The sequence below is a fragment of the Crocodylus porosus genome, unplaced genomic scaffold (assembly GCF_001723895.1).
Source record: "Crocodylus porosus isolate Cpor-Errol unplaced genomic scaffold, CroPor_comp1, whole genome shotgun sequence".
Taxonomy (NCBI): domain Eukaryota; kingdom Metazoa; phylum Chordata; order Crocodylia; family Crocodylidae; genus Crocodylus; species Crocodylus porosus.
Genome location: NW_017728910.1, coordinates 28,721,008 through 28,733,831, shown reverse-complemented (window position 1 = coordinate 28,733,831; position 12,824 = coordinate 28,721,008). Strand labels below are relative to the sequence as shown.

The window sequence follows — 12,824 nt, the reverse complement described above, 5'->3', positions numbered from 1 at the left end:
CCTGTTACAAACTAGTCAGGGGGGACCAGCAGGCACTGGGGGAGTCCCTGTTCCCCCGAGCACTGCCAGGAGTGACCAGGAATAACGGTCACGAGCTGGCTGAGGGTAGATTCAGGCTAGACATCAGGAGGCGCGACTTCACGGTCAGGGCGGCTAGGATCTGGGACCAACTTCTAAGAGAAGTGGTGCTGGCTCCTACCCTGGGGGGCTTTGAAAGGAGGCAGTGCTTGGGGCTCTTGGGGACACACTCCACCATCCATGCACACCTCAGCCCACTGATGGCCAGCACCATTCCCCTAGAGCCCAAAGCCGGCCATGTGCTACCTCAGCGGGAGCAGTGCTGTGTGCAGCAGGGTGGCTCCCTTGGCAGAGCAGCAGGAGCCGACTCACTGATTTGCACGCGGTGCTCGGCATACTAGGGTGCCAGCTGCTGAACACCCACTTTCCTCTAGTAGGGCACCACAAGGGATAGAGCCTGGCACCGAGGAAATGCCTCCCAAAGGGGCTGTGCTGTAGCAAGGCCTTTTTGGGGGTTCTTCTTTCTCAGGTATGAGAGGGAAGAGCCAGGCTCCCCTGCCCACATCTACCTCTCCTGTCACACTCCCTGCCCCCTTCTGAGAGCCAGCCCACCCCCATCTCCCTGGCCAGGCCTGGCTCTGGTGATGGACAGCAGAGACAGCAAGGGGGGGGGAAGGGCCAGAAGTCAGGAACCGAATGGGAGCTAATGGCCTACACGGCCACCCCTGCCTGCGGACACATGCTGCCTCAACCAGTGAACCAGCTGCCTTCCTGCCTGGCTGCTTGGAGCAGAGTCCCCCCATTTGCTCTCACTCTGGCAACAGCCTCCCGGCCACAGTCGTGACCCTGGTGTGCTGTGACAAGCCTCTGGTCCCTGGGCTCTCTGGCCTTCCTGGTCCCTGACCCCGGCTTTGACTTTGTTCCTGGACTCCCATTTTGGATTTCCCTGTGAATCTGCTTCCTGACCCTGGATACCAATGCTGTTAGACTTCAACCTGTGCATTATCCCTTAGACTTGGTAACTTGGTGTCTGCTTCCCAAACCCTGACCCTGGCCCTGACCTGGCCTGTGCTGTGGACTCTGCTCCCGGGTTCTCCTTTGGATCTGGTAATGCAACTCCTGAACTGACCCAGGCCCAGACCCTTGCCTTCCCTCCCTCAGGGGCTTGTTAGGCCAGACCACCTATAACTCAGCCCTCTGCACCAAGATACTCCCCCCAGAGCTGCCCGGCCCCCCGCCCTTTCTGAGGAACAAGGGGGCGAGGAAGGGTGACAGGACTTTTCTTCCTTTCAAGACCCTGCTCCCACCTGGATCGCACAGCTCAGTATTTTTCCTTCCTCTCCAACGTACATAAGAGACAACAGGTTATTTTAGGGGGAAACAAAGCTGATCTGGTTCATGAGCAAGGTTTCTTTGTCTGTAGCATCTGCACACTGAGCTGCCTTAGCTTATCACCAGCGCAGCACACAGTACCTGGGGCACGGCCTAAAAGCGCAGGAAACACCTGAGAGACTGCACTGGACACAGCAGTGTGGTCATTCCTGTTCCCTGCACCTACCTTGATCATACACTTCTCCCACCACAGGTTTCAGGTGATATTCCTTTCCCACCTGGTAGATGGAGCCACCGTCCAGCGTCACAGCATCTGCCATGTTATTCTGTGAGAAAACAAGGCCAGAGTTTGTCTCTTATCACAGTGATTAGCATCCCTCCACAGCAAAGGACAGAGTCCCCTGCAGCCATGGCTGGCATCATCCTCGAGCTGCCAGGTCCGTCCTTCTGGCAGTCAGCCTCCTATGAACAACTGCGGATGAAGGGCTGCGTGTGGCAGATGCCTTTTAGCCAGCTCTGCTCTTGCTCGAAACACGGTGGGGAAGGTGCCGCTGTGGTCGACTGGCACCTGACTGTGGGAGCTACGGGGCTGACCATGGACCAGCCTCCGGCACCACGACTCCAAGACCCCGCTAGCGCATACACGGCACGGGAACCTCCATTTTCAGGAACATCCCCAGCCTTTGCCTCGCCCCCTCCCGCGTCGGCGTGCCTGTGTGTTGGGAGCCCTCGTGCTTGGGGCCACTTTTAGCTTCCATCCTTCTCCGGTCCAAATCTCAAAGTAGTTATATTTTCAATTTCAGACAGACATTTTTGTGGCAATGTAACTTTTTCAGACTGTGAAATATTGATAGCAAAGGAAAGTGTGGACTTTAAAAAGTATATATATGCTGATGTTGTTCTGCTAGCTTCCAAGTCAGCTAAGAAAGTCATGTCTCTCGTAGGAGATGGGGGTTTTTTTGAATAGTGGCATCTCTAAATTGTAGTGGGGCCCCAGCCCCGTTACGGAAGGAGGGAGAGAACGTGTCAAGGATCAGATGGATGGCTCCAGCCTCCTGGACAAACTGACAGTGGCAGACGACTCTTGAATAAAACGGCTGTCGGCCCCAGGTGCAGCCCGGGATCGACGGGCCTGGGCCAGGCGACCCAGAGAGATGTGCACATACACGCCCAGGACCCGAGGCAGGGGCTCGATCCAGCCCTGCAGGCTGCAGGAAGCTGAGCTCCAGGGGGGAGCTGGCCTGACTGGATGCGGAAGGACTCCAGGCTGCAGAGAAGCTGCAGGAAGCTCCTGCACTGCCAGGCAGCCAAAGATAAATATTTTGGGGCCTTGCATAGTAGCTTTGCTACAGTGTGCCAGGGCTTGCCAGGATGGAGAACCTTTTGTTTGAGAGCAGATGCTCATGTCTTGTTGTTTGCATCTAATTACCAGAGGACCAGCTGTGGCTGTAGGGGCAGAGGAAGCCAAGGGCACCTCAGATGAAGGGCTTAGTGCTGCTGTTAGTGGTAGGACTGTGGTGTTGGGCAGCAGACTGGGGGTACAAGCACAGAGCCTGTCAGGGTGAGACCAGGCTCCTGCAAGGGTAGGGCTGGAGCTGGGCCCTGGGAGCCTACAATCCTGAGACTCGACCTCGGGGACCTTAGCCCAGACAATAGCCTAAATCCAGAGCCGCCTGCTTCCTACGATAGCCTCCCATCTCATCATTACACCGGGGTACGGTAGGAGAGAACTGGATCAGCACAATAAGGACTGGCTGGTTTTGAGCAGAGGCTGCTGTGCTCTTGGAGACTTTGGCACTCTGACCCACCCCAAATGGGGGTACTAAAGACCACCGGGGAAGCCAGGGACTGGGAAGAGCCAAGGTCTTGGCGTTAGAGGCTTGCCCTGCATGGCACCATGCTAGGGAGGGCTGCAGAGTGTCCTCTTGGGAGAGGGAGACTGAATAAGGCTGCTTCTTGGGTAGTGCAAGGAAACACTTTCCCTTCCCCCTGAAAAGGGGCAGTCTGATCCACTCTGTGACAGAGAGACCCTGCATTGTCCGTGTCACTGCACTTGTGAAGTGCCCACTGGTCCCATTCGAGACTCCAACACCAAGGGGAGATCACTTATTAGATGCTCTTGGGTGGCTTTGCCAGCTGACAGCGACCAGGTTGTACTTTGCTTACAGCGTAAGCACATCCGTGGACCTAAGCCCAGATCATGCGGGAGCAGACCTTTGGTCGCTGACAACTCTGGCGCCTCCCCCATGCCGGTCCTGCCTCAGGGAGCAGAGTTCAGTCTATCCCCCGGCTCACCAATCACAGGCAGCTCTGTCTGGCGAAGAACAGCTGCAATGGTTTCGTAGATCATTAGGAGAGCGGGGAAAACTGCTCTCAAGGACAGAGCTGCGCCCAAGGCATGACTGCGCTAACGGCTCTGCAGGGCTCGGCAAGGAGCCAGTCCAGGGTCAGGCACATCCCATGATTTTGCAGCTTTGTGCACTGGCTGGAGGACTTCACAAGAAATGGCCACAGGCCATTGCTGGTGTCCTGCCTGCCAGCTCAGCTCTTAACACACGCTGGTTTTGCAGCTCCTCGCAGGGCTATGTCTCGGACACTGGGACAGACTGACAAATGTTACAGGCTCAGGAGGTGCAGACTAGGCACAACCCGAAAAACACGGCCTAGAGACATCTGTGACAATCCCCACACCTCTTCAGCAGAGCCCTGGCTCTGTTCGTTATGTGCCTGGGCCCTGCAGGGCCGCTGATGGGCAGGTGCCATTGGTGCACCGTGCCCGCACCGTGACGATGACCGCAGCTCCCCACTTCTGCACCACCAACCCCAGCCACGTCCCTCCGCACCCCCGCAGACAAACTCCTGGGGCCTGTTGCAGAACAGCCCTGGATCCAGCCCTCCAACTCTCTGCCCTACACACATCCCACAGCATTGCCCTGCCTTCACGGTGTCACTTATGACAGCCATGACCAGCTACCAGCCTGCCTTCCCTTGGCCCCCTCCACGCCAAACTCCATCAGCATTCACACAGCGGCTGTTTTAGCTCCTTGCAATCCCTGGGAGTGCAGCTTGCTGAGTGCCCGCAGACCCTTCCCACTGGGCTAGGCTGAGCTGCTAAATCCAGACCACCTCATAGCTCAGCTTTCCTTGCCCACATCCTGCTTTGCCTGCCCCTCACACCCCATCTGAGCCCCGGACTGGGAGTTTGGAGGGGTGGGGGAAGGCCCTTGGCAGGGCTGTGCAGCTCCCTGGCCCGTGACAGAGGTGCCTCAGTGTTGTAGCCGGGCAATCAATAACTGACTCCAATATTAATTCCTGCACCCCAAGAACTAAACACCACCCGGGAACTGGTGTCTGCCTTCTGCAGAATGAGTGAGAGGCTTTGTATGACCAATGGTGCAAACCTGGAAATCCTTGTGCCTTCGCTTGCTAAACGTTCTTTAGGAGTAGAAAACACGTTCTCCTGCAACAGGGTGAATGAATTTGTGTCAGTGGAGAGGCCCCAGGCAGGACATCCATGCATCAGCTCCTGGCAAGAGCTGCAAATGCTTCACTTTCACCCTCTAGCCTTTGATTCTTCCAGCCATTCATTTCCTATCAGCAAGCAGTGAAATATAATTTAGGAGCTCTGAGGTATTTGAAGACATAAAACTACATCAAGAACGACACAGCAATTAAAAAAAGGTTTACCCACATGCAGCACCTTCATCTAATGAGCCTGAAGTGTGCTGTGAACCACACTTGCCAGTTCTGAAACCGCCAGCTCATCACTGCTTGTGGCAAACGCTGTGAGAAGTTAACGCACCAGGTCGGGAATAGTGGGGTCTGACGGAAGAAAAGAAGCCCCAGGACGTGCGACAGCCCTGGGATGGGGACAGGACCATGAATTTACATTTTAAGCAGAAGAGAGTAAGCCCAGCAGTGCTCTCTGACCACTGTAACGGGGTTCAGCTCCAGAGGTGGCCAGGACACGTCAGCCTCAGCCCTCGTTGGTACGCTCCCCTTCTCCTCCTGCTGCGCCTGGGCGAAATGCCATACTCAGGACAGGAAGGTTGTCCCGGGGCCTCCCAAGTCACATATCATGAGCGCTCGTGTCACCGCTCATTGCCTTAAGGGCTCATTGCATGGCTCCAACTGCCCCTTGCCCCAGGCCCGGGCCTTGCAGGGGATTCTCGGTCCAGCTGATACGAGCCCCTCCTGGGCTATGGGCTCCCAGCCCAAGTCCTCCCCTCTCTTGGGCTAGGGGCTTCTTGGCCTCCTTGGGCTCTGGCTGTGAGCTGCCGTCTTTGGCTCCTCTCTCTGGCCCCTGTGACCGCTCCTAGGTCAGCTGAGACCCCTGGGCTGCCCTGGTCTCACTAGACTCCAGCTGTGGCCCTCCTCAGCCTTGGCCCATCTCTGGGCCCTGGCCCTGCTTACGCTCGTCCCTCATGGGCTCCAGATCTCTGGGCTCCCCGGCCCTGCTGACACTGACCCCTTCTGGGCTATAAACTTCAAGGCTCCTTGGCCCTCGGGGCCCCCTCTCCGTTCTGGGCCAGCGGGGACCTCTTCACCTCCCCTTGGCCCTTTCCACAAACTGCCCAAGTTGCTCACCCCAGCTCAGATGCTACCAGGGAGCTCCTCTCCCAATGCTCAGGGCAAGACTCCCTGGCCAGCTCGGCCCCTGGGAGAATATGCCTCAAGCTCAGCCCTGGTCTGGCCAGCTGACTCTCCAACTGGCCTCTGCCGTGCCTGCAGGCCTCTTCCTCTTTTCAAGTGCCTGGCGTGCTAAGCGCCCTGTCGCACCACATGCTGCAAACCCCGAAGGGAGATTACACTCTAGTGAGCACCAAAACAAGGTCCCACGGCTGGTTGTTCCCTGCCTACGCCAAAGCTACTCCAACTCAAGGATGACGACAGGCGTGGATGGAGCCAAGGAAGGGGAAGAGCTTTGCACAAAGCCACAGAACAACTTGCCCACGTATACGCGATTCACAGGGTCTACATTGCTCCTTATCACCGTGGCTTTTGTGTGCCTTATCATCCTTTCCCCTCGAATTCTCATTTGGGTTGTAGGTGTTGCCTAGTTTGGCCTCTCTCAGTTAATTCGCTTTGCACCTTGATGGCCACTGGCACAACTGTAAAAATAATGACAACCAGGTTTCTCTTCCCCCATTAATTGTAGTTTGGTGCCTAAATTTGGATACACGAACATACAGACACCCTCCTGGTTCTTGAGCACACAACACATTTTGGCCCATTACGTATCAGGGTCACACGCTGCTCTCACCCAGGTTGCCATAAATCTGTTATAATTCCACAAAGCCATCAGGCGACAAAAAGAAGCTAATCTGTTGGGCTCAGTTTACTGCTAACTCCCTCTGCAAGGACCCAGTCCTCCTTGGCTTCCTCCACCTGCTCTACAGAACAGAGGACAGGACTTGAGTTTTGGGGAAGGTGCTACAGCACACGAGGGTACAGGGCACTCACTGGCTGCTGCACCTGCTCCACTCCCCTGCACCACAGCCCTCTCCCCTTGGTGGTGGATGGGACACCGTTAATGCATGCTAAGTGCAGGGTAGCTTCCTTGCAAGAGCAAGCTCCCTGGCAATCCAAAACTGCCCTGTGCAGATGAACCCTTGCCACAGCTCTGCTGTGGCGCCGGTTTATTGCTCTTCCAGATAAGGAGAGCCAACGTGCATCAGGGAGAACAACAGTTTCTGCAGAGCAATACAGATAGCCCTCCAGGATCCTGAAGCTGTCTGTCCCTGTACACAGGTGAGGCGGCATGCATGGTGGGTCACGGACAAAAAGGGAATTATTGGAGCAGCGAGGTTTCTGTTTATCCAACTGCCACCGTCGCTCTCAGAAAGGAACCTTTCAAAAGGGGCGCGCCGCTCAACCTGCCCAGGACTGTTTACTCAGCACCGTAGAGGTGCGGCTGTCAGAGGGAGGGGGGGCAGGCTGCACTCAGGGCAGGCGGTGGCAGCACCGGGAAGGAGGGCTTGTGGGAAGCTACAGCCACCCCAAAATTTGCCACAGTCCCCCCATAGCCTCCCTCCCAGTGCCAGTGCCGCCTGCCCCAGGAGCAGCCTGAGCCCAACTCCCACCCCACCGCCACGAAGAGCCCAGCGGCACCCCCAGCCCCAGCCTGCAGTGGCAGCTTGCCCTCACCCCGCCTCCAGACTGGGGGGCACAACCCCCACTCTGGCTGTGCAGTGTCTGCCCCTGCCCCACTTTCTCCCTCCTTGTGGGGGGCCCCGACCTGGCCCCCCATCCCTTTTCCCTCCCCCTGCCCTTCCCCACAACAGACTTGACAGATGCTGCTCTCCACGCTGCCAGGCTGCATTCCTGGCCGTGGGCTTGCTGGGGCTGCACACATACACGTGGCATTTATCAGCCACATAAACCAAAAATAGCTGATTGCTGATAATGTCAATTTTTCTTGTATTGGTGCCGACACGATATGGACCGATGTATCGGTGCACCTCTAGCCCTTATGAAGAGGGCTCCACTGGTGCAGAGTACTGTGTCAATGCAGTCCCCATCCCAGGGCTTCCCCCCTCCCTGTAGCTCCTTTGGAGGTGGGTCACATACTAGAGCAGAGGAGCTGTTCTGAAAGGTCTGAGGCTCTTGTTTTCGCTCTTCATGACTGGGTCTGCCTGAGCAGAGAAGACAGCACCTAGTGGAAAACACTAAATGGAAACTCCCCTGTCAAGGCAGGGAGACTTGAAAGGTGCAAGCACCTGTAAACAAGGAGGCCCCTATTTGGTTTTATCAGCTACTCAATGCAGAGCAGTCTCCTTTGTCAGTTGGGCAAATGATTTTTCCCTGCTCCCTGCTTTCCAAGTAGCCAGCCAAGGGTGGAACAGCTTAGTACTCACCTTGATCAAGTAGGTGCAGTTACTGGCTGAGCCCCCTCTCACACAGGACAGACGGGGAAGGATGTTGACCTCTGCAAAGGCTGAGTTCATGTCATTGCACTTGGCCATTTCCTCGACGGAGACGGTGCACCACCTGATGTGCGGCAGGCCGCAGGCTGTGCAAAACGTCAAGAGAGGCTTTAGTATACACTGTTCCTTTGTACCTGAGCCTACAGATCGATTATAAAAGAGTCGGACCTCAAACATTCAGCAGCAAGCGACCTCCCCAAAGAAATCCTGTGCAGGGACCAGATGCACACTGGAGCCAGGCCCTACCTCTTGTTAGCCTGCATGAAAGCCCAGCCCCAGGTGTTCAGAAATGATCCTTATGGCATTACATTGGCTGGAAAAGTTGCTTCCCAGGACACCCTTTTGTAAGAAGCCCTTCCCAAAGCCATCCAAAGATGCACCAATAAATGGACAGGCACAGGTACCCACGGCAGTTATCTGCTGAGTGATAAAGGACATTTTCTGTAAGCCAAAGAAGGACCTTGCCTTGGTTTCTAAGTGCATCTGCAAACAGGCTGTTGCTTGGGTAAACCAGCACTGCCATGCACCAAGTGAGGGCATGTGCCAGGCAGCAAGCAGGCTGGCCCCTGCCTGCTGATTACACACACACACACACACGCATGCACACACGCACGCATGCACATCTTGCATGAGCTGGTGCATGGCCCCTGCACAAATTCAGTGCCTGCTTCTACAGTTTGGTTTTTGAGGGTCCAAGTCCAGCTCCACTCTCAGACACTTCAAGAGAAGACTGGACAGTCACCTTGCTGGGGTCACCTAACCCCAGTTGTCTTTCCTGCTTGGTGCAGGGGGCTGGACCCGATGATCTTCCGAGGTCCCTTCCAGCCCCTCACAATCTATTAATCTAATCTATTAATCTAAAACTTGTAACTGTGTCAGTTAGTATACACTGTGCCTTTGAGGCTGCTGGTGTTGTGTTCCTTTCCCCAACTTGACTTAGCTTGTGCTCAGCTAAGATTTCTGTAGAGAATAGTAGGAAAGCAGAGCTGGACAGGACCTCAGTGTGGGGGCCGCATCTAGTCCAACACCCTGGGCAGTGCAGCAACATCCCCGCATGAACCACTCCAGACAAAAGTCTCTCTTGCCTGCTTCTACATGTGCTCAGCTATGGATGTTCCCTGACCTCTCTAGGAGGCCTGCTCCAATGCTGAACCACTGTCATAGGTAGAAAGTTCTTCCTACTATCCAACCTATGGTGATCCATGGCAGCTATTTTTCCTGGCTTTGCAGGAAAGGGTGTGTTGCAAATACCCACCAGTACCTAGGGCAAGTCTTCCAGCTGGAAGTGCTCTGGTGCTGTGACTCAGCCCCGCAGAGCCAAGGAGCTTTACCCTTAGCCAAATAATACGAAGAAGCTGGATGCTTACTACAGCACAACTCACAAGCAGCTCCACTGACATTAACATCCATCCAAATCAGACCCACTATCTGCCAGCGTAACTTGAAACCAAGACCCTGATGCATGTTTCTTGGCCCAGGCCAGCCTGCATTACAGATTCACACAGACCTTGTGGCATGAGCAGGTGTGTACCGTGTGCACAAAAATTCAGTGCCTGCTGAATTCAGGGGAGGGGAGAAACTACTTTGCACCAGTCCCTGGGCTATTACAGTTCTCAGAGGCTAGAGACCCAGCAGAAGACACAAGGCATCTCTGGCATCCCAGCACAGGAGGCTGGAGGGCGATCAGAAGCAGTGGTCAGTACGTGGGTGAATAGAACACCTTCCCACTCTGCGTTCCCTTCCCTTTGATAGTAGTTACTATCCCACAGATAAGGGGCTTGGGTTCCGTTCCTCTTAAATCAAGCTCATTTATATTTTCACAACTCTGTCCACGCTCCACGTGGCCTAGGGTCAGCGTGGCTCCAATCTTCGCGTTCCACCGAACGCTATGACAAGTCGCGCAGACATAGTTCTATTGTACACGGGGACGAGTCTTCCGTGTTAATTTGGGAGATGAAAGATCAACGGCCCCTGCTGCTTGGCTCTGTTCCCGTCTAACATATGCGATGAAATTGTATGAATCCACTTCTTTCTTCGCTCAGCTGCTAGGGCAGCGAGTGTTAAGTTTGCCTCTTGCCAAACTGCTGCAAGCAGCATTGCTTCCAGCTCTGGCCAGGTGCCTGCCCTGAACAGAGGATCCCTTTTAGTATGATTACGACTTAACCCATTTGGAGTGGGGCGAGGAACTCAGAGATGGCCTGTGGTTAGCTGCCCTCCTGCAGCTGGCCAAGCACGCGTTAGAACAGCAAGCTAGTGTCTGACCCCACATTTATGCAGTGTCCTGGCTGCTTTGCAGACATACATCTAGCATGAGATGGCGGGAGATGGGAAGTCCCATTTGCACTCTCTCAGACTCTACTTCAGTCACTTCTTGCCCTCAGATTAAAAAGCCAAGCCTTTTACCTACACAACAGAACTGTGCAGTAATGCTGGTATTACGTTACAATTCAAGAGTGTCCAGAGAGTGTGTGGAGCTAATATTCTCTGGGGCTTTTACCAGACGAAGTCTCAAAGATTAGGATTAGACTATTTTACATGTGTGCCTGGTATCTTTCTTCATGACGGTTTCTGGGACTGTTGGCAACAGCACCCGTGAAACGCACCACCCTGGGGCTGGGGAAAGTCAATGCACCACATGGTACAGGGCAGAGAGGAGATGTCACCCAGGCAATCACCTACTCCTGTAGGAAGCGCTGCAGGAACCTAATGCCTCTGCAGCACAAACAGGAGCTCAGCAGCAGACGGGTGGGGTAAACTGGATGGATCAAGCAAAGCAGTCACTGCCAGGTTACAGTGAGGGTATTGTTCTTCACTCACCTCCTCTTTCCCTCACCACATACCTCCCTTCTCCAGGAAAAAACAGTCCCAAGATGGTTTGAACCCCCGTAGGCTGTCTCCCACCACTGGCCAGCGAGACAGCAACACCAAACAGCAACAGGCACCTTGTGCTTGGCCCTGGAGGGCACTTACCAGCATGAAGGACGCCCAGAAAACAAAGCACCTGGAAGCTCCTCATGGTGCAGACGAGGCAGCTCCACACTCCCCAGCCTGCCGAGTCCTGGGCTCAGTGAGTAGGGGCCAGGCCGTCTGCTCGTCCACGGCGATCAGTGGCCCGAGGCCAGGGTTGCTCTGCTTAATGGTCTGCAGTTACCCCCACGCGCTTCTGGGAGATGAAGGCTCCTGTTCAGCTTGCTGCAGTCCCGGGCAGGAACTGAAGCTGGGAATCCAGAGCACCTGGGACGGAGCCCGGCATTGCCACCTCGGCAGCACCACCTGCTGGGGAAGAGCCGGGCCGAGCAGCACACTGGTGCTCAGCGCAGTCATGAAACACGCTCGTTTCAGGGGTTTCTTTTTCCGGGTGTGGGAACTGCGAGAGCCCATTGATTTTAAGGCAGTGCGCACGTGGGGCCTTGCCGCAGCCACGTCCAGCTACGCCTCTCCTTTGAGCCACCCACGAGTCACCGGTGGCACTGTGCCAGGAACAGAACAATGAACACAATTATGTTAAAAATGAAACACCCAATAAATCAACTTTACCTTAATAACACCTGATGCCCAAACAAGCTCTCCTGCTCCCTCCTGGCTCTGGCGGCTCTGCTCTGAATCCTAGCCAATTTACATCTCCTGAACGATGCACATGGGCCCTGGGCAGTAATGGTTGTTGCACTTGGGCCAAACCCAAAGGTAATAGCAGATCCTCTCTCCGCTACTTGGTCTTCTCCTCCGGCTGACACCCTCCAAGGGTCACATAGCTCTGTAGGTTGCTGGGAGCTCAGGTTCAGATGATTATTCCCCTGCCATGACCTCGAGTCATTTTTATCATGGGTGCTTCCTAAGAATTGCCCCCTGCTTCTGATTTACTGGGTGCCTAGAGCAAAGTTACTTCCCTGTTTCCATTCAGCAATGGCATAAGGAAACTACAACTTACTGGAGCTCCCCGGCAGGGTGCCGAGAGGGGCTCTCTGTTATTTGTCAAGTGCTTTCTTATTTGTTGCTTGGGAGTGGTATTGCAATCAACTGGTGGAGATGGGCAGAGCATGCCATGCAAGTTTTTGTTTTGTCTTTGTGCTCCCCCAGAGCTCCCTCTTTCCAATTCAAGCGTTTATCCTCGTGAATTTATCCTCCTTTTAACAGACAAATGAAAGGGCAGCTGTCAGACATGCCATGCCCCAAAACACAGAATTACCCCTTCTCCTGACACGACCTGTCCCCCCACTCAACAGGAGCCGAGGCTGAAGCCCTGCTGGTCAGCATCCTCCTCCTGGACAAGGCAGCCACATCGCATCGGGGTGTGCACTAACAGTAATGCTCATCTGAAGCCCCTTTCCCCTCGAATCTCAGCCCCACACCAGTGCTTGGCTCCCAGGGAACAACAACACCTGAAGGACAACAGTCTCCCAGGACCCTGCCTCTATACACATCTGTTCATAGCCAAAGTAATAGCCTCTCGTTTCTGAGCATTTGCTTGCATACTGACAAAAAGGCCTTGGACGGCTAGACATAACTGCACCACCAAGTGAGAGGTACTATTGTGACATGCAATTAATT

General features: G+C 54.8%; 1 protein-coding gene across 1 annotated transcript in view; it reads right to left on the bottom strand.

Annotated features, from left to right (window-relative positions):
• The window catches only part of LOC109308573 (melanotransferrin-like), a 32,656-nt gene extending 21,102 nt beyond the window's left edge, over positions 1-11,554 (bottom strand). Inside the window, exons 1-4 of the mRNA XM_019532948.1 lie at positions 11,343-11,554; positions 11,247-11,311; positions 8,208-8,362; positions 1,577-1,676 (exon numbers count right to left, since the gene is read on the bottom strand). Of these exons, the coding sequence (XP_019388493.1) occupies positions 1,577-1,676; positions 8,208-8,362; positions 11,247-11,292 (301 nt within the window). The 5' untranslated portion in view covers positions 11,293-11,311; positions 11,343-11,554. The remainder of the gene's footprint in view (positions 1-1,576; positions 1,677-8,207; positions 8,363-11,246; positions 11,312-11,342) is intronic.
• Positions 11,555-12,824: the final 1,270 nt, after the last annotated feature.